General features: G+C 34.8%; 1 protein-coding gene across 10 annotated transcripts in view; it reads right to left on the reverse strand.

The window, feature by feature from the left end:
* Positions 1 to 24,533, reverse strand: part of LOC128177261 (ryanodine receptor-like) — a 140,548-nt gene that overhangs the window by 21,666 nt on the left and 94,349 nt on the right. For 7 of the 10 annotated variants that reach the window (XM_052843916.1, XM_052843911.1, XM_052843915.1 and 4 more), the window contains 27 exons: positions 24,286 to 24,404; positions 22,312 to 22,487; positions 20,492 to 20,650; positions 20,117 to 20,401; positions 19,709 to 19,747; positions 18,523 to 18,579; positions 18,152 to 18,286; positions 15,970 to 16,082; positions 15,644 to 15,737; positions 14,983 to 15,150; positions 14,625 to 14,699; positions 12,683 to 12,782; positions 12,192 to 12,271; positions 11,941 to 12,017; positions 11,696 to 11,850; positions 11,312 to 11,529; positions 10,911 to 11,015; positions 10,703 to 10,784; positions 10,521 to 10,591; positions 10,315 to 10,380; positions 9,479 to 9,558; positions 8,059 to 8,220; positions 7,562 to 7,718; positions 7,354 to 7,452; positions 3,786 to 3,874; positions 3,468 to 3,668; positions 3,163 to 3,324 (listed from right to left, as the gene is read on the reverse strand). In XM_052843916.1, coding sequence (XP_052699876.1) covers positions 3,163 to 3,324; positions 3,468 to 3,668; positions 3,786 to 3,874; positions 7,354 to 7,452; positions 7,562 to 7,718; positions 8,059 to 8,220; positions 9,479 to 9,558; positions 10,315 to 10,380; positions 10,521 to 10,591; positions 10,703 to 10,784; positions 10,911 to 11,015; positions 11,312 to 11,529; positions 11,696 to 11,850; positions 11,941 to 12,017; positions 12,192 to 12,271; positions 12,683 to 12,782; positions 14,625 to 14,699; positions 14,983 to 15,150; positions 15,644 to 15,737; positions 15,970 to 16,082; positions 18,152 to 18,286; positions 18,523 to 18,579; positions 19,709 to 19,747; positions 20,117 to 20,401; positions 20,492 to 20,650; positions 22,312 to 22,487; positions 24,286 to 24,404 — 3,324 coding nt within the window. Of the gene's footprint in view, positions 1 to 3,162; positions 3,325 to 3,467; positions 3,669 to 3,785; positions 3,875 to 7,353; positions 7,453 to 7,561; positions 7,719 to 8,058; positions 8,221 to 9,074; positions 9,155 to 9,478; positions 9,559 to 10,314; positions 10,381 to 10,520; positions 10,592 to 10,702; positions 10,785 to 10,910; positions 11,016 to 11,311; positions 11,530 to 11,695; positions 11,851 to 11,940; positions 12,018 to 12,191; positions 12,272 to 12,682; positions 12,783 to 14,624; positions 14,700 to 14,982; positions 15,151 to 15,643; positions 15,738 to 15,969; positions 16,083 to 18,151; positions 18,287 to 18,522; positions 18,580 to 19,708; positions 19,748 to 20,116; positions 20,402 to 20,491; positions 20,651 to 22,311; positions 22,488 to 24,285; positions 24,405 to 24,533 lie in introns of those variants that run through there. The other 3 variants (XM_052843908.1, XM_052843914.1, XR_008242821.1) reach the window with 3 other exon arrangements.

Raw genomic sequence — 24,533 nt, forward strand, 5'->3', positions numbered from 1 at the left:
ATACCAACAAATTTTCAAAAATTCAAAATTATCTCCCCTTTTAAGAGGGTGTGGCCCTTCATTTGAACAAACTTGAATCCCCTTCACCAAGTGATGCTTTGTGCCAAGTTTGGTTGAAATCTGCCCAGCGGTTCTGGAGAAGAAGAAAATGTTAAAAGTTTACAACGCCGCCAACGCCAACGACGACAGACAACGGACAAATTTTGATTAGAAAAGCTCAGTTGAGCTTTCAGATCAGGTGAGCTAAAAAGGGGCTGGCCCCTAAAATCAAGAACTTAGACGGGTGTAAAATATTTTAGTTATAGCTCTTTACTGAGGGATATTTTGCAATAGGTTATAGAAGCAAAAATGTTAATCTTACTGTTATGTACCCATACAATATAATGAATTTCTCGTGTTACGCAATTAGTGTTTTTAAGGGGTCAAAAGTCCAAAATTTTGATCACCTATATCTCAAAAAGGAAAATTATTTTGAAATGCAGTATTGAAGAAAAGATGCTCAAAATAGTGTTCTTAACAACATACAAACTTCAAATATGGTTCAGCGGCCCAAATAAGGAGATAAGGGAACGGTCCCTAAAATGTTTTTTCTCAGATATCTCAAGAACGGTGACGATTTTCTAAACATCTTACACATGAAACAAAATAGTATCTGGACCTTAGAATGTAGACCCTGTTTTTCTATTTTAAATCATGTTTAGCTGTTAAATAGGAAAATCAAAATTAAACATATATCTCAAATTCTAAAATCAGACGGAAGACCTCCTCGTTGCTCGCAATGAGATCATGTCTAGTTATATAAATATATTTATAAGGGGTAATATAATATGTCACATACCAATCCCGGTTCATCATATGTACATGTTTATGTATACATCATTTGCAATTGCCACATGCAGTAAACACATCACTGGTAATTTGTGATATCGTTTGTTATAGATTTGATATATGAATTGTAAAAATCATGTATACAATTAAATATCATACAAATGTTGACTGTCTTTTCAGGCAACATTGATTATATTAGCCCCCGAGGGACGAAATATTGCCCGACGCAAAGCAGAAGGCAATATTTTTGTTGCAAGGGGGCTAATATAATCAATGTTGCCCGAAAACACAGTCAACATTTGTTTTGTTATATGAAGAAACAAACCAAAATTTAAGAAAGTAATTGAAAACAGATTGCCGTAATTTTCTCAGTTCAACAAAGACATTCATGAATTCAATTTTGTGCAAAGTTCATTTCCAAAATATCCTCAGCATCAAACGGTCACTGGTGATATTCCGTAAGAATTACAAAACAGATGTTCTACCTGATTTTACTTCACAGTAATTCGCAAATCCTTATATCCGATGTGATAGCACACCGTCGCTTTGCGCGTCCGTTGTTTACTTGCCTTGGCTGACTGTCTATTATGACGTCATCTTGTTTTGGAGTCGCGAAGAGTTATTTACGTCATCCTCTACGAATCAACAAATCAGAGGTGATTATTTGAAATAGAGGGAATGCTCTCTAGATATTATTCCTAGCCGGTCAATATCAAAAAAATATTGACCGGTCAATATTTTTCGGACGAGCTAATACTACAATTATTGACTATTCATCTATATAGAGTTATATATTGAGAATATACTACTGAACATAACAATTAAACATATATCATTTAATTTGTTATTCTAGATCTGTTGTAAATGTATAATAATTATGCAATAATCATGAAAACCGTGAAATTGCGTAGAACTATTACCCTTATAGTTTCCATTAATGCATTAAAAAAATAGTTTCATCTTCTTCCTTGCATTTCATAGTTATAAATTAGGTGAATGTATATATATCTACCTGGTTTAAATTTATTAACTAAGTACTAGTAAGCCTAACAGTTTCCAATCAGGTATAATATATTTTTTTCACTGAAGACCAAGTACCGTAATTCATTCTAAATACATGCATGCATGTAATTTATAAATAAGATATAATTGATTGTTACAAACTGAATGGAAGTCAAAAACATTTCAAGTAAAAAATAAACACACATTACATTGATTCAATAGCCAACGCTTTATAGGGTATAAAAACCTTCATTCAGATATGAGTTGCCATGGCATAGAAGAAGCGAGGTAAAGTTTGTAAACCAAGGGGCCCAGGTTCAATGCTTGTCTTGGGCATTTTGAAATTTTCTTTCAATGTATTTTTTAGACCAAAACCATTTTAATACCTTTTCTGTCTTTGAATCATTGAAACTTGCAACAGAATATACACCATTTACTTATCTAATATACACCATTTACTTATCTACTGTACAAGTTCATGTATAATCAATTGTTCTTGTTAAAATCGCTGCACGCGTGTCTAGAAATGCTTTTATTTCTTCATTTATATATAATTAAAATCTACTGTTTGTTTAACCTCAGAAAAACCCTGGAACTAACACAGAATATACAGGATATACACAACAGGTGTGTTTTTTCTCCAGATGAACAGCTATGGTTTTGAAAAAAATAAATACTTCCAATATAAGTTGAATATATTTGTACATTGATCACACCTGATTAAATGGTCATGAAGTTAATACATTTTGTTGGTAAATTAAGCACAATATTGAATAAAGATTTTTTTTAGAAATGGCTTAAAGGTGGCTTAAAGAAGCTTGGACATTAAGGACCAATAAGTTGTCCTTAAAGGGGGCTTAAAGGTCGCTTTAAGGTTGTCTTTAAGCTGCCTTTAAGCAACTTTAAGCCATCTTTACACTTTCTTTAAGCCCCCTTTTGGCCGCCTTTAAGCCACCTTTATGCAGCACATATAGCTTAAGGTGGCTTCAAGATCATCTTTAAGCTACCTTTAAGCACCTTTAAGCTATCTTTAAGGAGAACTAAAGATGGTCATTCATCCTGTGATATTTTTGTAGGCTAGTTTCCAACTATATATGCTGGAACAATAATCTGAATGTCAATTTCTTTATCACAAATTTAAAGTTAATTGATGATTCAAATTCGATTTGATTTGAACATATTTCATTATGCAAATATAATAAGTTTACATAAATGGATTAGGCAGCAGGCAATGCCTGTGTAAGCCTTCTCCATGATGATTCAAATTCAAACATGTAAATTATATTGAATGGATTTAAAATAAAGAACGCTGAGCATTCTCTGAGTACATACATTTCGTCTTCTGTTGGAACAGCTGGAGTTCCATTCTGCACTGGTGGAGGCTTAGAGTCATCTGAGAAGGAGGGTGCTGGAAGAGCTAGGACTTCTGGCTTTTCAACAGACTCTTTATCATGTTCACCCTTCATCATGTTCACAACAAACTTCAATAAAGTCCTGTCAAAATAAATCAGCTGTAAACAAAGTCTCTTGATTTAGAGCCAGAGTTTTTATGGAATTCTCTCCCCTCTCCTACCCTTCCAAAAAATAAAAGACACATCCTACCCTGTCATAAAAAATGACTTAGTGATCTCGCTTACCAGAAGACATGGAATATAAATGTGATGAGGGTGAAGATCAGTTTGACACAGAGTTTGATGAGGGTCCAGACAACCTGGGGCCATGTCATCCTTTTAAACGCCTGGTACGTTGTTTTCAGGTTAGTCCAGGTGAAGAATGACAGAAAGGTGGTCAGAGCACCAAACAGGAACCGACAGGTGAAGCGCAGTGGCTCCAGCACTCTGTGTAAGACAGGCATAGCAATCTGTACAGTGTCAGTAGATGAACTGATTGTGAAGTAGTTAATTAAGAAGAAATTCTGAGTTTTTCATTTAGTGCCATAATTACTGATTCCTTACCCTCCTCCACTTTCTTCAGGCACTCCCATACCGCTCCTCAGGGCTGCAATCCTCTGCTCCTCAGCACTTATACTTGTAGCATGTTGCATCTAGAAAATATCACATATTTCTCTTCAGCAAAATCTTGCATAATAAAAGCATGTAATCACATACTTTAACAAATGAAAGACAAGAGGCACATGGGGCCACATCGCTCACCTGAGCAACAATGGCTTAATATGGGTGTTCAAAGGATACTGTGCCATATGGCCCCTCGGTAGAAAAACAAAAAAAGAATAACATAAAGTATCCAAATTTTATACTTATTTTCCTACACTTAATCTTTGACATTGTAACTTTATGAAATACCATTTTTTACCAAAAACTAAAGATTAAACTAAATTTTTGGTAGGGATACACTGTTAACTTCCAATTCCCTTTATTTTAGTTCTGCCCACTTTATAAAACGATCAAATTACATATGAGAGCATGCATATAGGTACATTTTCGTCTTCAACTACTAGCTAGTTATTGTATTTTATTAAAAAAATTCCTATATTTGAAAGAAAACAAGTTAAAAGCTGTCAATGTGACAGCAAACCGGGGTTTTTTTTTTATGTTAACTGTATCCATAATCCATGTCAACCTGTATCCAATGAAATGGAGTGCCCTATATGCAATATTTTGTCAAAAGCTGGTATTTTTTTCATAAAATATCAAAATCCTAGCACACCTCTGATATATGTACAATTGGTCTGCAAAAGAACAATTTCCTATCTTGAGAACTGTAGGATGAGTTTTCCGTACAATGAGGGTACCCTATATGCAATATTTTGCCAAATATGACTTAGTTCAAAAGCTGGTATTTTTTTCATAAATTATTGGCAATCAAAATCCTAGCAACATGCACACCTCTGATATATGTACAATTGATCTGCAAAAGAACAACTTCCTATCTTGAAAACTGTAGTAGGAGTTATCCGTACTATGAGGGTACCCTTTTGGCAGCGCCTGCCCGCCATTTTCACCATTTCATTAACCGGATTTTTCCATTGGAAAACACGGTTAAAAATTGTACCTCAATGCGCTAAAATTACAAACATTCCAAAATTTCATTGGTCTTCTGCAATATAAACGATTGTTGTTTACCAGGCGTGAACTCATGTGACGTTTTATAACCTTCATCACTAAATCAATGAATACACTCTAATGAAAAATGTTGTCATGTGATATGTGAAAGAGCTATTTTAATCAATGCATAGGCGTCGGAACCGGGGGGTGCCCCACCCCCCCCCCCCCCCCCCTTTCTTTGCAAAATTAGACATAGCCAAACTCAAAATCCCTTTTTTTTTTGGCTTGTCAAGATTTCTGACAAGGTCTAGCCCCCTTCTCTATTTTAAGGCCCACCCTTTACTTTCATGTTTATTCAAAATCAACGTTAACAGATGGCTACAAATCAAGTTGATTTTCCGCTGTAATATTTTCTTAAGAATAAGGATAATACATTTATATTTATCCCTGTAACAGTAATGTTTTAAACTGTTTTGAAGAGGTCGTTTTTATTTAACTGTGTCTGAAAAACCATCAAAGTTGGTGTAGATTTCATATAATTCATTGTATAAGGAGGGGCCCCCAGAAAGTTGTTACAGCATATCATCCTTTTAATTTTTCAGCCGGGCTCTGCTGTAAGCAGAGTCCTGGCTCTATGCAGGCAAATCGCCAATGTTACTATAAATAGCACAACTTCAAATGTAAACAAAAAACCAAACAGCGTCAAAGTAAAAGCTTCCGCTATACCAAATAGTTACAAAGAGCCACGCTTTGTCAAAAGTGCTGGCATTTTGTTTTTGTTTTTTTAAATTCGCGAAAATTGTCTATCTTTCTTAGTTTTCTTATTAATAACGTGCTTTAAAAACAAGACTATGCATTTTGGACACATATAATGCGCATGAATTGTTATGAACTACTTTGCTGCCCGTTGAAGAAATGGGGATTGAATTTATAATGCTTGTTGCAAAATTCAAGGCAGCAACTGTTGAACTTTTTTCTACTAGACAGACATACTTTTGTTTATAGCCGCTTACAAAATTTGGTCACTCTTTGACGCTTTGCCGACATTAAAAGCATGAGAGAGAGAGAGAGAGAGAGAGAGAGAGAGATTTTCAGCTTTACTACACAATATGCATAAAGACACACCAAAAGAGCCCGGCTTTCAGTACTTCAGTACTTTGATTTGTACAAGCATTTAACATTTAGCGAGACATTTCTAGTGATCAATCAAAATTTCAGCGTCAATCGTAGAATTATATGCAAGATACAGAGCTCACAATTCAATTTTTTGTTCATTTTATTACATTTAACTTAAGATTTTTAAACTTGGTATTTACTATCAGAATGAACAAATGCATGACCTCAGTTCTGCAAGTAAAGCTTCGTATCCTGCTTTTAATTCGAAACTTGACAGCTGAATATGATTAGTATTAAAGAGAAAATTGTAAACAATTAAAACAGAAGAAACATGCACTAAAACAAGGGAAGAGCCCAATTTATTTTTCATAATATATGTATGCCTATATATTTCTAGCAGTGAAAACAATTTCCGTTTAGACTGAAAATGCCGATCATCTTAACAAAACACGTTGCATTAATCAACCATTACATAGAGATTGTACTGAATTACCAATAGGATGTATAGTATTTATAATTTAATATGTTGTAAGTGCATCAGCTTTTGCTCAATTTCCGCAGGTAAACAATAAGCTGTCTGATTTACCGAAGCTAGTATATTCGATTCCATGCGTAAAAATTCCAAAATACAGGCGATAGTTCCCCTCAAGTTAAAAAGCATAATAAACGAAAATGAAACGAAAATCAAAACAACCTAAAACCACTGTCAAAAGTGAAAATGTCAACACATTGAAAGTTATAACCTCAATTCACTTCACGAAAACGGCACAAATATATTTAGCATGTTTCAAGTATCCATTCGCATGTAAAATGTTGCACAACAAGCAAATTCATCTTCGTCAGTTTGACCCGTTTGTTAAGTGTCAACATTCAAACATGGCTGCCTCAAACAAGGAACTTTCGTTTTCGAAATGAAATACCGAACCCGAAGTTATAAACTGATTGATTGCGATTACCTCTTTATTTTTATTTTCGTAATTTACTTACATTTGGAACAGAATTCGCCCATAATTTTTGCAATTTATATTTTCCCTTCCATAAGGATTATTTATGCTAAATTACGTTGAATTTGACTCAGTAGTTCTTGAGAAGAAGATTTTTAAAAATGCACCCCCCTTTTTCTACAGTTTCGATGTTTTCTCCGTTTTATATAAAGATCAGTCTTTCATTTCTGCAATTTATAATCAACTTTCCATAGGGATGCTTTGTGCCATATTTGGTTGAAATTGGCCCAGTGGTTTTAGAGAAGAAGTTCAAAATGTGAAAAGTTTACAGACGGACAGACACACACACGGACGGACAGACGGACGAGGGACAAAATGTGATCAGAATAGCTCACTTGAGCTTTCGGCTCAGGTGAGCTAAAAAAAAAATACAAATAGAGACTGGAATCTATTCTTACTTCAAAAATGGTGTCTTCACAGAAATTAACAAAGCTCTCTAGTTTTTCCTTGTCCCCTCCCTCATTGACCACACTGTGGAGGAAGGACCTCTTTGACTCCTGTGGAGTAAAATAATAAACAGTTCCAATCCAATAAATAATGTTGACTTAATATGCATAACCATAATCTCTCGGTGTTACTTTCAATGGGACGAGCTTTGTTTTTAACCTTAATTTGGGGCTTCTCCCACTGGTCAATGTGAGACTGTTTGATTTCAAAGTAGACCCTTTCTATCTTATTGGCACTGCCCATGATCTCAATCCTGCCAAGGTACGGCCCAAAGTAGTCGAGCACGGAGCGAGCCTTCTCCAGGAACCTCTCCAGTCTGATGATAAATAAAAGTCAAACATACACATCAATCCACTCACATCTACTTATTACACAATAATCCAGTTAGTCTTTTACACTTCTTATATTATGTTTGTACTGTAGATTCCTTATTTTATGCATGTACTTTATTATGTGATTCTGCCTTTTGCATCAATTAAATTGTAAAAATATAAAGTTGCAAGCATCAAACTTTAATTGTAATTTCATGTAGATCACAAGTATAAAAATGAGACTTCAAAACCCCCAAAAGACCCTTCTTGTGATTTTATATTAATTAGGAATCAAAATAGGAATTAATCTCAAGTGAGAAGAGAATGGAGGTCACGAAGCTCTACCTGGGGTCATTTGGCATGTGCTCTGACAGATTGGTCAGCAGGACTGCCATGGTGAAGCCGATGTCCTTGGCTGGGTTGTGGAAGCGGTCGGTGAACTCGTTAAAGTCTACCTTACCGTCCTGGTTAGCGTCCACGCACATCATGATGTATTCTATCTCCTCTCTGTCATCATATCAATGCAATACTGGTTATATAGGTATGTATCTACTGTATATCACATAAACTGTCATATGTTGTAAAGCTTATCTGAAGAATGTTCAATTAACTTCAGTATGTTTTCACTTTTTTTCCACTTTAAAATATTAATTACTGTATTTTATGAAAATTACTTCTTTGAATCCGAAAATTCCTTGTTCAAATATTAAAACATGATATTAAAGTTTAGTAGCTTATGATCTTAAAAGCAAGCAGTTTTGATATCACTTTGTATCAGAACATAGGCTGCTAAATTATAATCAAAACGACTTGCTTAAAATGTGAGATAGTTTAACTGAAACCAAAAAAATAAGAAAAAAATCTTAAAACATGCTAAACCAAAAAAACCCCCAAAAAACCAAACTCAACTAAAATACCAACAACATCGTGCATACCATGTCAATGAAAATCAAACTAAACCAAATGGAAAAGAACACTAGAGTTCATAGAAGCGCCACACAACTGAATTTTTTTTTTTATCAAGGTTCACACTCCTGAACCTTAACGCAGTTTTGGCCTGTGTGAGTTTGGATCATTGCAGTCCTTTTGACATGTATTTTGCAGTTTCATCACTCAGATGATAATGAGCAATCAAATCTTTAACGACACAATGTTCTAATGAAAATCATAAATGGAAAACTAGAAATCACACAGGGAAATTGAAGCTTGCTTTGTGCATGGAATTTCAACACGACATTTTAGGCTGATGGGATGTCATGAAAGGCATTTATTTTGTCCATTAGAGGTATTCGTGATATGGCATCTTGCAATGAGTCGACATCATGAGTGGGTGGGAGGTGGGACACACTCTGAAGACTTACTCATTGTAAATCTTCATTGAATCTAAAGCCCTGCGGAACTCTTTAACGGATATCCAGCCATCACCATTTGTATCATATTCCTAAAATTTGGTAACAGAGTCACAACACACACTAACACTAAGTGACAGTTGAAGCAGGCTGCAGACACAATCAATCCGTCAAATAAATCACAAATCTGTACATATTATCTACATGTAGCTGCAACACTTAAAAGAATCATTCTTAAAATTTTCTATTATCATCAAAAACCCCTAGAACTTTTATTGCTTTCCATCTAATTCTTAAAGTTAATCATGAGTTATTCCTGAAGCCTGCTTTGTTGGAGATGCACAGATAAATAGAAGATGTTCTAAATGCTTAGGAAACATCTTCATGTAGACAACACCCAATTTGCTTTTACACACCGAGAATACATTTTCTGTGCCTCCATTGCACGCTTAAATTCTTTTGCCGAAATGTAGCCATCTTTATTGGCATCAAATTCCTATAATGTATATGGATATAATATTCATTCAGAATATTGAACTTATATTTTGTAACAAAAGTAAATTCCTTACAGATCATTAGACATACAAAGTAGATGATATATCTAAAAGTCCTATAAATGTATTAAATTTGTGTATTTTATCCTTGGACTTAATACTGTACATTGGCAAATACTGTAAACCATCTTCTATTCGCAAGAAAGAAATATTCAAAAGGTTTACAAGAGCCTCGTTCTTGCGATTATTTCTACAAATTAGTCCTTGAAGGTATTCATGAACCAGATTATCTCTGGTAAACAGTGAATAAAAGCTGGTTTAACAATAGTAACCATGATGGTTTTCATTTTACTATGTTCGCTATTTATCATTTTCCTGTGAAATTACACCTATTGTGAATACTAACATTAGTTTTCAAAAATGGTTTAATGCTTATACTTTGATTACTGTGCCACTTCTTACAAAGTAAAATTAAAACCATTGCATGGTTAATTTAAAAAAAGTTAAATTTAACACAGTGGAAATAAAACAACTTACAGTATACATTGCATGGATAAAAAAAAAAACTTGCAATAAATAATTTCAACTTTTCATCAAAATGATGAAAAGCCTTTTAAGGTGGCTCACTATACCTTGAAATATTTTATCAAATTAGCAGAAAATTACTTGATTATGATAGATAATTTTCAAATTTTCTTTAAATAAACAGTTAAAATATTGAAATACTGAAGGATGTGTGAATTAATGTTCTATATTACCAAGAAGGCTTCAGATGATGTGAGGTCTTTCATCTTTAGGAAAATGTCAAAGAATTTCAATATCATCTGAAATAAAAACAGATATAAACTTAGTGGCAAAATGTGAATTCATAAGTAAATGCATTTGCTTGGGTAGGTCCCTGGGTTACAAAACATTATAATCTTAAATTAAACAAAGATTGAATTTTTACTCAACATTTAATTACCTCCACATTGGCCTGTGATTCTACCAAAGTGTCAACCATCTGTTTCCCAATTGGACCATTCATTACATTACCTTTTAAAGAAAATATCACCATGTAATCATTTCAAATATTACACAATTACTAAGTAAACATTATTGATTCATTCTGCTTTTTAAAATCTAAATGATTAAATGATTAACCACCTTCTAACATAGACAGTAACATGATCATCATTTCCTTCTGAAGTTTCATGAATTCTCTCAGCAGCTCTAGTTGGGTGGAATCCTGAAAATTAAAGAGCATATTGTTAACATCAAGTAATCTGATAGAGTTATAATACTTTACACACATACATTAGAAAAAATTGAACAGAACACAGATTCCCTTCTGATATAACATATGTAGATGGACCTTAGACAGTTTATCCTGCATGTGGGCGAATATATAGAGGAACCCTCCTACAGCATCCCACAGTCGACTGTGTGCCAGGGCCAGCTGGTTCAGGGAACAGGGACCCTACATACAACAATTCAAGACACTACATATCACACATCTCCTACAAATATCTGGATTAATTACACAACAAAACATAGTGAAGAAAATAACAAATTTTCTATTACAGCAAAGTGATATTTAGCACTCCCCAAAGTTTTGAAACCTATCATGTTAGATATAACAAATTGAAGCTTCACTATTAATCTTGGCACTCTGCTACAAGGGTATATCTTCAGCTGCACTAGTAATAAATCATACATATTGTTACAGACACAATAGACTTAGCTTACAGAGGTCACTGCCTATATATTACATACCTGAATGTACTCAGTAAGAGTCCTGAACACCTGCTTGGCCACGTTGATGGCCCGGCAGAAGTTGCCCTTGCCTGACGGGTCAATGATTTCCTTGCCCGAGTAGTGCCAGTAGAAGTCCATCATGGACTCCTGCAGCCTCAGTAAGTAGTCCACAGTACAAATCACAATGTTCACCGTCGTGTTGTTACCTGCCTGTGTCCGCAGGTAGTTCTGGAACTCTGTTAAGATCAAAAAGCATATTTTAATATTCCACTTGGTTGAATCAAAGAATGAACACACAGAGAACTAGATATAGACCAGCATCTTCCATCAATTTTTTCCATTAATTTTGCTACTAATAAACATGATCAGTATGAGCCCCCTTTCTGGCAATCCCAGACATACCCAGATTGTGGCCCTCACAAAGTAGCTGCAGGAAGCGGAACAGTTTACAGGTGGTGGCAGCATCCTCCAGATTCTTCTCTCCAGAGCAAGCATCCGAACTCATTCCTAAACCCTCCGCTTTATTTATTCTCTCAAATGCATCCAAATCCAGAACACTGAAAGGAAAATGAAAAGTGATAAAAGATAATATTTGGTTCTGTCGACACAGTTGTAAACAGACAATGAGCTGTTTCCGATTCACTTACCTGCACTGTTGCATCAGGCCGGACACAGAGGAAAAGAAACCTACATCCTTCTTCTCCTTCAGGTGCTTAAGCATGTTCTGAATTAAACAAAAATGTATAATGATTTAAGTTTTCAAAAATTATCAGCAACATTAATTGACCCATTGCTACTAATACTCAATAAATGATCATACTGTAAGGACAGAAAACACAGTTCCCTTTGAAAATTCTTGCATTGTATGTTGTATTTAATGTGCTTGCAGCCCATTTACCTTTTGAACTTCTACATTTCCTCCTCTCAGCAGTGATATCCCCAGCTCTATAGTGTCTGCTACCATGGGGCTGTTCACTCCTACAGCAAATAAATCAATCAACAAATTTCATTCATTAAATTTGCCAATTACCAAAATCAATCAGCAAATTTCATTCAATACATTAAATTTGCCAATTACCAAAATTATTCAGCAAATTTCATTCATTAAATTTGCCAATTACCAAAATAAACAGCAAATTTCATTCATCAAATTTGCCAATTACCAAAATCAATCAGCAAATTTCATTCATCAATTTGAAATTTGCCAATTACCAAAAGTAAAATTTCATTCATTCAACCTCAATTACTTAACATTTCTTTTCCAACCGATATTACTCTATCATTTATCAAATTCAAATTCCTGCAACATAATACATGTACACATATTTTTCCAAAAATAGTAAATCAATGTGCTTTTTTAATTGCCAGAGTGCCCTCCCAATGACTGACCCCGACTGGCACTGATGTAGAGGAGCACCATCTCAGCAGCCCCGCGGTCGGCCAACCGTGACTGTTCAAACAACAGCTGCTGCTTCTCCATCTCTTGTTCCTAACAAGAAACAAATACAATTGTCATAAAGCAACCTCCAATGTTTATATGTAGTCTGGGTTAAATTCAAAATATATATGGGAAGATGGAATGATAATAGGACTTATAAAAATCGTGCTATTAAATTCTACTTTGCATGATTCTTGATTATCCATAAACCCAATTAAAAAGAATGTTTCAAGTATGATCAGCAATTTACACATATCAGTTCAAAGATAACAAACTTATTAGCTTGCACTGTTTTAAAAGCATGATTTTAAGTTACCAGGTAATGATATATTTATGAGAATGTGAAAAAAGTACTCTATTATGTTTATATGGTTACTGGTAAATAGTGTGTACATGTTATTGGAAAAAATGTCACAGTAGCTTAAAAAATTAATATTCACTATTTAGGAGACCAATACGTCACAACATTTAACGCCTAGTACTATAATGAATGTTTTTTAAAAGGTGCTCACTTAAAAAAAATTAAATGATCACAATATCAGAAAAGATCATAATTTCCTGTGTGCTTCTTTCCAAATTTATTACAAAGGAAAAGATAGCTCACTTAAAAAAAATTAAATGATCACAATATCAGAAAAGATCATAATTTCCTGTGTGCTTCTTTCCAAATTTATTACAAAGGAAAAGATAGCGGAGGTACATTTGTGTGTGTCTACAAGGGACAAGGCCTTTTATCAGGGTGTTTTCCTTTAAACACTTAATTTGATAAAAGCAAGGAGAATATATAATTTTTTCTACATTTCTAACAACAAAGCTGTGATAAAGGAGGGTTTGGGTGGGTACATACTGAGGGAACTACAAGCCATGAACCTTCCTGCTATTAGAAGCATGCAAGGTAAATGAACATGTACCTTTATAGCTCCCAAATGAAGCTGACGCAAGCAAGATTGAAGAAGTACAAAATATTTTTCAGTGAAAATAACATGCACTAGTGAAACAATTCCCAGATCCACAAAACATGTATTTACATAAGGAATAAGGAATCATTATTTGATTATAATGAGGTGATAATTTCGGTTGGAGCATGATCAAATCCAATAAAGCCCAAAGGGCTTTCATGATAGATTTAATCACGCCGGGCCCGACCGAAATTATCACCTCATAATATTCAAAGAATGATTCCTTATTCCTTATATTTACATAATTTTAAGCCATCATACAATTAGATATTTAAATATAAATAAGCAACCCCTGCTGGCGCCTCAATTCGGCGTCATTTGTATTATGGGTTATATAGTACAAAATCAATACGTAGTGTTATCACAGGCAAAGACACTGAAAAATGTAAATATAAAGATATGAAAAATCAAGTTAAGGTGGCTGGCTCTAAGAAAAATTTATCATTTGCATATACATATAGATGTAGTTCTTATTCTAATTTGGATTCTGTTACCACATTAATAAAACACGTAATAATGAAATTGGGGTGTTGCACCTTGGTTTTTGCAACTCATTTTATCAGTCTTGACCTAATACAAATGTATAAAAATATCAATGGTTACATACTTTAAATCAACTTTTATTTCAATTGGATCTGAGAAATTTTTGCAAGGTTTGCGAGAACATTGTTGTCGCAAATATTTCTTGCCGCAAAACTTTAAAAAATATTTACATCTTGCTTGTGGCAATAAGTCACCACAAATCAGTTCACCTTCAGAAAATTATGAAATAAAGTCTGACATCATGAATTAAAGTTGGTTTACAGTATAATGACAGTCATCACCGGGATGCAAGTTTTAAGCAACTCAGGACAAATGATTTATCAACGATCAAGTAGTCTAAGTTTCTCCAATGGTTGCAGGGTACAGGTGTGAAAACTTCTGCTGTACTCACCTGGAAGGAAGATCCCGGTCCTTCTTCATCCCCGCCCTCATCATCATCATCATCTTCATCCTCACCATGACAACTCTATCAAACATAAACAATCAATCATGGGAAAAGCTAATAAACCCAAGTACAAAGATTTTTCCAAAACACATAACCAACAAACCTCAGTTACATAATCTTAAGTTTCAGTTCATAATGTTTGAACCAAAAAACATAGTGCAAGGGGCATTAGCTTGTTTGTTTGACATTTGCCTTAAATATTGTTAGTTAAATGGGCTATTGCTTGCAATATTTTGTCACAGCTTTCCCTTTTGCAGTTTTTTATCTTGCAATAGTTGTGAGTATTGCAGCAGAAACCAGGTACCTGGGCCATGATCTGAGCATAGGACATGTACAGATCGTCCTCGGGCAGGCTGCCATGCTGCTCCTTCGTGGCGGCCCGACTCAGACAGGTGATCAGCTGATCCAGCGGGTCCGGCTTCACCTCCACCTCCTCCTTCTTCTCCAAGTCTTCTTCCTCTTCATCAGCTCTCTATAAACATACATCATTAAAAGGTCTTGAAACTTAGAGCATTCCAACACCAAAAGTATAGTTATAATGTTTTCTAACCTAACTGTAGTAACAACACTGCATTGTTACTACTCAGTAACTACATTGTAATACTGTAGATTCCTTATTTTATGCAAGTTCCAAGACATTTTGGTAATTAATTGCAAAAATTTGAAATGGCTAGCACTTGAATTTTTTATGTTATTTTAATATATAGTAAACAACCTTCACAAAAAAGCAAGAAGAACCCATGAGGGATGTTTAACACAATTTTATATGGATTGTATATTAATTCTTTGCATTTGCATAGGAATTATTTTACAGGAGTTACTTGCTACACTTTCTGTTACTAACAAAGATTTCATGAAATGTATCAAATTTATAATTCCTGCTGTTTATAAACCTCCCTTTATTTTGCTACATTACTGTTCATATTCCCTATATTTGGGAGGGGGGAATTCCCTGTAAGACTTACAGTGAGGTCCTCTATCAACACTTTCTTCTCATATTCCTCTGTTCCCAGCCATTGCTCCTTGTAGGAATTCAGGAATAGATTAATGGCTCGGTGCCTGTACAAGAAATATGATTAAACAGATGTGAAAATCCAAATTACTTGTAGAAGCCTGTTATGATATGAAATCAAATCAAGAACACTTGCCTAATCTTACTTCAAATTTAAAATATGGAATTCTACCCTGATAAAGGTTAAATTTATTTCATTCAAATTAGAAAGGTTTTTTAAAATTGTTTTAACAGGGATTTTGTAGAGCTGCAGCCAGTCACTGGGACTGGAGCACTGACCTGGGCAGACTGTGGAGGGGCACCATCCTGAAGCAGGCCATCACCGCCCGCTTCCTCTGGGTGGAGATTACCTTCTTCCACACATTCTTGTGGGAGCCGGACGGATGTTCCACCTACATATAGCACAACAACAGTGATGGAATGAAGGATGATTTTAATTCTATCAAAAGTCTTTAACTTCTTGGGGTTTTGTTAATCAAAATTCTTTCAGAAAAAAAACTCACACAAAGTCCTGACAATTTATTAATCTCTGTCCACCTTTAAACCTTTAATTCTACCGTTGCAGAACACATCACGCCAGCCTAAGACCTCAAACTAATCATTTATATAATTAAATACTCATGATTAACATACTCCACAATCCCATCATCCTAAATAACACATGCAGTATTATTTGCTACATATTGACTGTTTAGATTTAAAATCTTAGACAACAGCCAACAGTCCTTTTTTATACAGAGGTGTATATAGACACCAATAAAGCCTCAATGTCCATACTTTATTTTTCTCACGTACATGTACCGTATCTTTCTAATCTCAAACTTTAGTGGCACAATCAAAAAAGACAATTAACACACTGACTACATATACATACATGTACTTTTAGTAGTAACTGTCGAAAGGAAAGAAATGTAATGATGAATGAAAAGGAGAGAATACAGAATACATAGAATTGGGGAGTTGTCAAAGCAGAGGAATTTATCAAATCAGAGTTCAGTTTTGCATAAGACTGTCCTGAAAAAATCCTCCAGTCTTTAACCCATATTAATTAAACATGATTATAAACAATGTACCAGTATATCAAAATTGAATGATCAAGTTCATGATCTGAGAAAGTATGACATCTTCTCAAAAATGAGTGTCTTAAAAGTTCCACTATTCACTAGTCTAATCAGGCTTTCATACATTCCCAAACACTTGACAGAGGACAAACAAACCTACCGATATATCAAACTCAATGCAAATCTATACACACCAACTCACAACAGGATGGTCGCTTTTTTGCCAGAGACCTTTTTCCAAATTATCAAATTTTGGAGGAATTCTTCTAATTTCATGATCCTACATTATGTGAACAAGGATTTGTTCAGGACAGCCAGACATAGGGGAGGGATGTAAATAGAGACAGGGTTTTACTAAAGCCAAGTTCTCTGCAATGAGGGGTTGAGGAAGGGAGCAATCCCAGACAAGAAATATGAACAACAATGGTTAAATCAAGTCTCAGTTTTTGGCAAAAATATAAAAATACATGTATTTCCAGCAACAAATTTCTTTATCTACTGTTCACATATTTGGACAATATATTCACAATAACATTTTAAACATATTTTCTGCAACTTACAAGATATCTCCATTCCTTTGAAGCAAGTTTATCAAACTTGATATGTACAAATAAAGAAGGGAAAGGCTTTTGTTAAAGATGGAACATACATGTTTTACATAAAAACAAAGAAAAATACATCTTCCTTAACCCAAAAAGAGCTGAGGAAAGAACTACCTACAGGGAAAGAATTTACTCCTTGGGGAACAGAATTCAACTTAAACTGATAAAGCTGCGAGAAAAATCACTTGGGTGATGACTCTTCACCAGTAACAGTAACAAGACACATGATTTAAAATTATGCTAAACTGTAAGCACGGTCAGGAACCAGGGTCAAATTAAGGTTTTTTTGTTATGTTTTCTTTATCTGGGAGTGGTAGTGCATAGAGAAACTTGTGTGTCAGAGAGATGAACTGCTGTAAATTTTGTTATTTGTTCTACATATATAAGCCTACTATGGACTGATTATGTTTTTAGTTTTCTTTCTATCTGACTGATGAATGACCAGTCAGACTGCAGAAAAGGGGACTGTCCAAGCCAACACAGTTCATGCCTGGTTTAAAAAAAGTAAAACACTGTCGCCATCCAGTGGACTTACCTCGCAGATCTAATCATGAGAAAGTAGAGAAAACAATTCAGTTTCAACTTTAAGAAATGTCTATCAGATTGAGTGAGGCTCTAGCCCCACTACTACTATACACATGGAGAGTCAAAATACATCTACAAATTTAAACAATCAATTCAGCATTTAATGGTGAAATGGTTTCAGGACTTGGTTGTAATGGTCTGGAACCATGCATGTAACAGTTACATTACAAGTCGTCAAGTTAAGGGCTCAGAGAAGGAGGAACAGATTGTTACCATGTGTAGGCCATGCATCACTTTAGCCATGGAGAGAATCTTGCTGAGAACATGGTGCTGGTCCACATTGGTCCTCTCTACTCCTCCTATCTTTGTGTACAACACCTTCTGCCACTGAACTTTTTCATCAGTTGGCTGAAATAGAAAGCAGACTATCACATGTAAAGGGCCCTCAAAGTACTGGCAAGACTTTCATTAAATATTATTTTTGAAGTACTAGTTTTAGGTACTTTTCATTACATAGAAAATTAAAAATTGCTGTGTGAAAATCTTATGACAAATTCAGTCAAACACAAAATACATGTACCAAATGCATGTATATAAAATGTTAAATTCACAATCAAAAACAGACAATATATGATAAAACCTACCCCTTCCTCTGCATCAAGCTTCTGTTGCATGAAGTCCTCAATATCTGCTTCCGATTCCTGAAAGATATTCAAAACCATCAGTGGATACGTATATATATCAGCTGAAAATATCACAGCAAGAGCACAAGGTGTCAAAGAAAGCATAGCGACATTAATGAGCAGCAAAAGAAAGGAGACACTGACTGATAGTGATCACGAGTGAGGCTAATTACAGAAAGAGTTAAATAACTGCATGGCTAAGTTTAATATTCACAACAATACTTGTATAAGAGAAAGTAAAAAATATATCCTATTGTAATATACTGGTAAATGAACCTTAAAATCCAAATAGAAATAATATGCTAGTATGCAAAACAAATGTGTCAGAGAAACAGCAAAGAAGTAAAGATACTCTTTACTTTGCAAAACACTAGATAATAAGAAAATTTGCAGCTAGATATTGAATACCATGCATCTTGCATGTAGAATACAAAGACTTCTTTTTTGGCATGCATTCAATCTGTTTTTTGTTTATATATAAAAAATTTGTATAGAAACCATAAAACAACACAATTACATATTTGCAAATGATGTTTTTTTTAAAACAGAAAATATTATACTCATGACACATTCACATGTAACCACATGTACTTCATGTACATGTATATTTAACAAGCATATGAGACATGAATGTGCAGGAATACGGTACAGTACAATACACAGGAGGATGAACTGTAAGGCTAACAACACTTGTTAAATACATGAAGTCTCTTTCATATTTTTAATATTTGTATAAACACTTGAGTCCTATCTCTGTTGATAACATACATGTGAAGAAGTAAAAAACTTACAGTACAAACTACCTCCAAAATACTGAAGAACCCAGGTTTTCTCATAGCTTGGCTATATTTTCAGCATTTGCATATCATGAGTTAGGTTTAGTTCTTCAGTAATTGCTGCTTGTTTTTTTCATGTTCTATTCAAAATCATTTCATATTCAGGTTTATCATTACCAGGCCATTCAATGCATTCTAGAATCCTACAAGCCAGGCTCAGCCTAAATTTTTCCAAAGTTCATGTACTCCTGGACATGATGTTTTCTTCCATTTAAGCAAAAATTCTAAGAGTTTTGTATCATTATGAATACATGCAGTCAAGAAAAGTCAAAAACGCCACATGTTTCAGTCATGACAAGGTTGATAAATACCGTTACATTGAAATCATAATCCAACTCATCTGAGCTTTGCTGAAATAAATACCACTAGACATTTACAGATACATTCACCGCTTTTAACAAAGAGAATTTATTCAGCTAAAAGTAATTTTACATGAAAAGCAAAGCACAGAAATAGAAAAAGTTTAAAACTGAAAACAAACATGTATTGGTAAGAAAAGAAAAACAATTTAAAAACACTTCTGCCAGAGGTTAAAATTGTGATACACTTCAGCCTCCAAAGCCATATTTTTCAACCAATGCAGCCCTTTTGATTATTAGGAAGTGTATGTGCAAATTAAAAGATTTTTCATTTCTGTGCTGCTGTGGTCCTTGAAGGTAGAAGAAAAGGAATAAAGCTTCAAAATTAGCATTATCAATTGCGAGAGGACGAGTGTTTACCTCTATAAGCTTCTGTTTGACTTGCTGGAGTAACTCCTGCTCGCGGCCGCTGAAAAAACTCAGTCCGATCGGTAAGAGCCTCTTGAGACAGGCCACATTCAGGCTGTTGTGTGGCTCCAACCTCTTCTTCTCTCGCTTTCTCCCAGCCCGCTTTCCGTCAGTTGGCGGTGGGGGCATCGCATTGGCAGTGGATGAGGAGCTAGACTTGGACTGACTGGGCATTATCAGGGCCATGTTGTCTATTTCATTCCCCAGAACAAAGTTCTGCTCCTCTCTCTTAAACATCTACAACCACAAGCATTTCATTTTCAAAAAACATTTGTTACAGTTGCATTTTCATGGAAAAGTCAGTTTCTAATCTTATGCATTTCTTACTAATGATCTGGACCAGAGGCCAAACAGTTCTGCTACACAACTGAAGAGTTCCTCAGCGTCCATGGTGGGGTGCTTCAGCCAGTTGGACCGATGGAGATCCACATACTTAATCAGTAGAGGGAAAAACGCATACGTGTCTCTCACCAGTATGCCATAGGCCTAAATAAGTAACAAGAGGCCAATAGGCCTTAACGGTCACCTGAGTAGCATATAACCCATACACAAACTTGTCGAGGAGTCTCATATATTCTTAATTGGGTTTCATTCTGGAGTAGAAAATTTATAAATTTGTAATGATGACCACCTCCCTATGAAACCTATAATTTTGGCGAAAAACTTAAAGATCTGGTCTACAAAATAATGAATTCCGTTTTCCTTTCAGGTGTGTGGGAGTAAAGAAGATAATTTTTAAACATTATATGCATTAACACCTATACATCCATTTTGGCCCTGCCCTAGAGTCAAAACTCATACTCCAGGGGACATGAAATGTAAAATTTTAGTAGCGAACTTCCTGGTAAACATAATTATGAAGTGAGTTTTTCATACAGATGTGTGAGAATAAAAAAGAGGATTTTAAAACATTATATGAATTAACACTATATTGCCATATTGCCCCCCCCCCTCCCCCCATGTCCTGAACCCCTGACCCAGGGGCTATGAATTTCACAATTTAGGTAGAGGAGTTAGTGGACATCATAACCATGCATTCAGTTTTTTGCCCACAAGTTTGGGAGTGAAGAAGAAGATTTTTAAGATTTAATACATTTTTACTATATGGCCATATTGACCCCACCCTAGAGCCTGAACCCCTGACAAAGGGGTCATGAATTTCATAATTTTGGTAGAGGGCTTCATGGACATTATAACCAGGCATTTAGTTTTTAACAAATATAGATGGGAATAGAGAAGAAGATTTTCTAAAATTTAATACATTTTTACTATATGGCTATATTGGCCCCACCCTAGAGCAAGAACCCCTGACCCAGGGGCTATGAATGTCACAAATTCTTGTAGAGGGCTTCATGGACATCATAATCATGCATTTAGTTTTTTACAAATATATATGGGAGTAGAGAAGAAGATATTCTAAGATTTAATACATATTCACTATATGGCCAAATTGACCCCACCCTAGAGCCTGAACCCCTGACACATGGGCCATGAATTTCACAATTTTGGTAGAGGGCTTCATGGACATCATAATCATGCATTTAGTTTTTAACAAATATATATGGGAGTAGAGAAGAAGATTTTCTAAGATTTAACCAGTTTTTTCCTCACATGTGTGGGAGTAGAGAAGAAGATTTTTGAAAATTTGGCTTTTTTTTTGCATATTTGGCCCCACTTGTGGTGCCTCTGAGGGTGGTAGAGCCACGAATTTCACAATTTAGATTCCTCTTACCATAGAGATGCCTCACACCAAAAATGGTAACAATTAACCTTGTAATTTTTAAGAAGAAGTTAATAATGTAAAATAATTAACGCACGATGGACGACGCATGTCGCACGACGGCAGACGAAAACGGATAGCTTACTCAGGTATAAAGGTATACCATACAATTATACAGTGAGGGAATTTTGGCACGAGGTAAAAACTGGCTTTTTAGCAGAAAAAAAATCTTGATAACCAAAAGTGCCAACAATGTTGGAAAATAACCTGAAATGCTAACATTAAACTAAAAATTGCCATGTTCCCAAGTATTTCAAATTTCTTTCCTTTACTCACTAATGGCATTAAATTTTCAATTTGTTTACTTTGTTTCTTGTGAAATTTTCCACTTATGATCCCCCCCCTTTCTTTCTCTACCCCCACTGACCTGCTGGACGTCTGCCTCTAGGTCCGCTGTTTCGCTGGAGCCATGTTTACTGGCCAGCAGCTGCTTCTCCTTCCTCTCCACGATCTGACTGTTGTGCTGAAGGATTGTGGCTATTGGCAGGAAGTGGTCATGTATCATGTCTGGTGTAGAGTTGGCTATGATAGGCTGTGTTCGAGCTGAAATGAAAGACATCTTTGCTACACTTTTCTCTCCAATACAAAATGAACCTAAATGACTAAGCTAAAACCAAATGAACCATTGTTACACTTTTCTCTCTAATGCTTTGATGTAATGAGAAACAAACTTCAATGATTCACATAAACCCAAAGGAATCTTAATTACACTTTTTTCTCTATCCTAATTTTGGATAAAATGTACGAAAGCCCATTGAGCTCATTATCGTAGGTAAAAAAAATATTTTTTTCGCGAATAAACGCGAAACTTTCGCGAATAAACGAGTAACTTTTGTGATATAACGTGAAACTTTCGCGAATAAACGTGAAACTTTCGTAATATAACGCAAAACTTTCGCGACATAACGCGTAACTTTTGCGATATAACGTGAAACTTTCGCGAATAAACGCGAAACTTTCGCAATATAACGCAAAACTTTCGCGAATAAACGTAAACGCGAAACTTTCGCAATATAACGCGAAACTTTCGCGAATAAACGCGAAACTTTCGCGATTAAACGCGAAACTTTCGCAATATAACGCGAAACTTTCGCGATTAAACGTGTTAGTTTCGCGAATTAATTCGTAACTATTATATAAATATTGTCATTTCATACAGAACCTATATAAAGAAAAACGATGGAAAACAAACACATTTTAAGTTTTATATGATAAAATAATTATTCATTATTATTATAATATCCGTGTTACGTTGATTTATGAAGACAAAATTATCTTTTTTGCATATAGATATTAATAAATCTGATAAAACTTTATCATAACATTTTTATATGTTATATGTCCAAAGTATATTATAAGTTTGAGCATCAAATTACGATTTTCAGTTGTTCGCTGACCCTGTGTTCGAACAGGCATTCATTGATGATCTTTTTCTTATAAAATTGATATAAATTCAACCGTCACAAACCTTTTAAATCTTAGTATTAATTTTTAAATGACATATGTGATAAATTTGGAGGACGAATTTACGTCATCTAGATTTGAACAAAAGCTTGAAAATTTCAATTCACAGCTTGACTTATCTTTCTGATATAAAACTAGATGTTAAGTTATGTTGCAGCGATATAATATATATTTAGCGTTTAATTGAAACAATGACATCCTTTAAATTCTAAAATGATACCTAATTAAACGTTTAATTCGAATTAAAATTGTTATAACTAAAATATGTTGCTGCCTCATTTTCAATAATACAGCGCCCACTAGAATGTGAGAAACGCGATGCATAATGTTTTTTAAAAATCAGTACTAAGATTTTAAAGATTCCCTATGTTTGAATTTATGTTAATTTGTATAAGGTTAAATCTAATTCATTTACATCTTTATATAATAGTATTTTGTTTTATTTAAATTAATATATTTGTTTTCAGTAATTATTCTTCATAGGGTTTCTATGAAATAACAATATTTATATTTAAGTTTCGCGTTTAATCGCGAAATTTTCGCGTTTAATCGCGAAAGTTTCGCGTTTATTCGCGAAAGTTTCGCGTTCATTTGCGAAAGTTACGCGTTATATCGCGAAAGTTACGCGTTATATCGCGAAAGTTACGCGTTATATCGCGAAAGTTTCGCGTTTATTCGCGAAACTAATGAGTTATATCGCGAAAGTTTCGCGTTTATTCGCGAAACTTACGCGTTATATCTTGAAAGTTTCGCGTTTATTCGCGAAAGTTACGCGTTTATTCGCGAAAAATATATTTTTTTTACCTACGAAAATGAGCTCAATGGGCTTTCGTAAAAATGAGAAATCAGTCTCAATGAATAAGAAATCTCCACATACTTGCAATTCTGTTCATCCATGGTGCATCCACTGCACCAATGTTGTTACGGATGAGCTTCAAGACATTGCCGAGAACTTGGTTCATCAGTTCCTCTGTAACTGCTGTAACCTTGTTCATCCTAACAAGAAACAAGAGGCCCATGGGCCACATCACTCACCTGAACAACAGTTCCTTGTAACATTCAATTTGGTATCATATGCTTTTTCTATTTCAAACTTTGAAACCCTTTTTGGGGCCCCAGTATTGG

The sequence above is a fragment of the Crassostrea angulata genome, chromosome 3 (assembly GCF_025612915.1).
Source record: "Crassostrea angulata isolate pt1a10 chromosome 3, ASM2561291v2, whole genome shotgun sequence".
In the NCBI taxonomy this organism is placed as follows: Eukaryota; Metazoa; Mollusca; class Bivalvia; order Ostreida; family Ostreidae; genus Magallana; species Magallana angulata.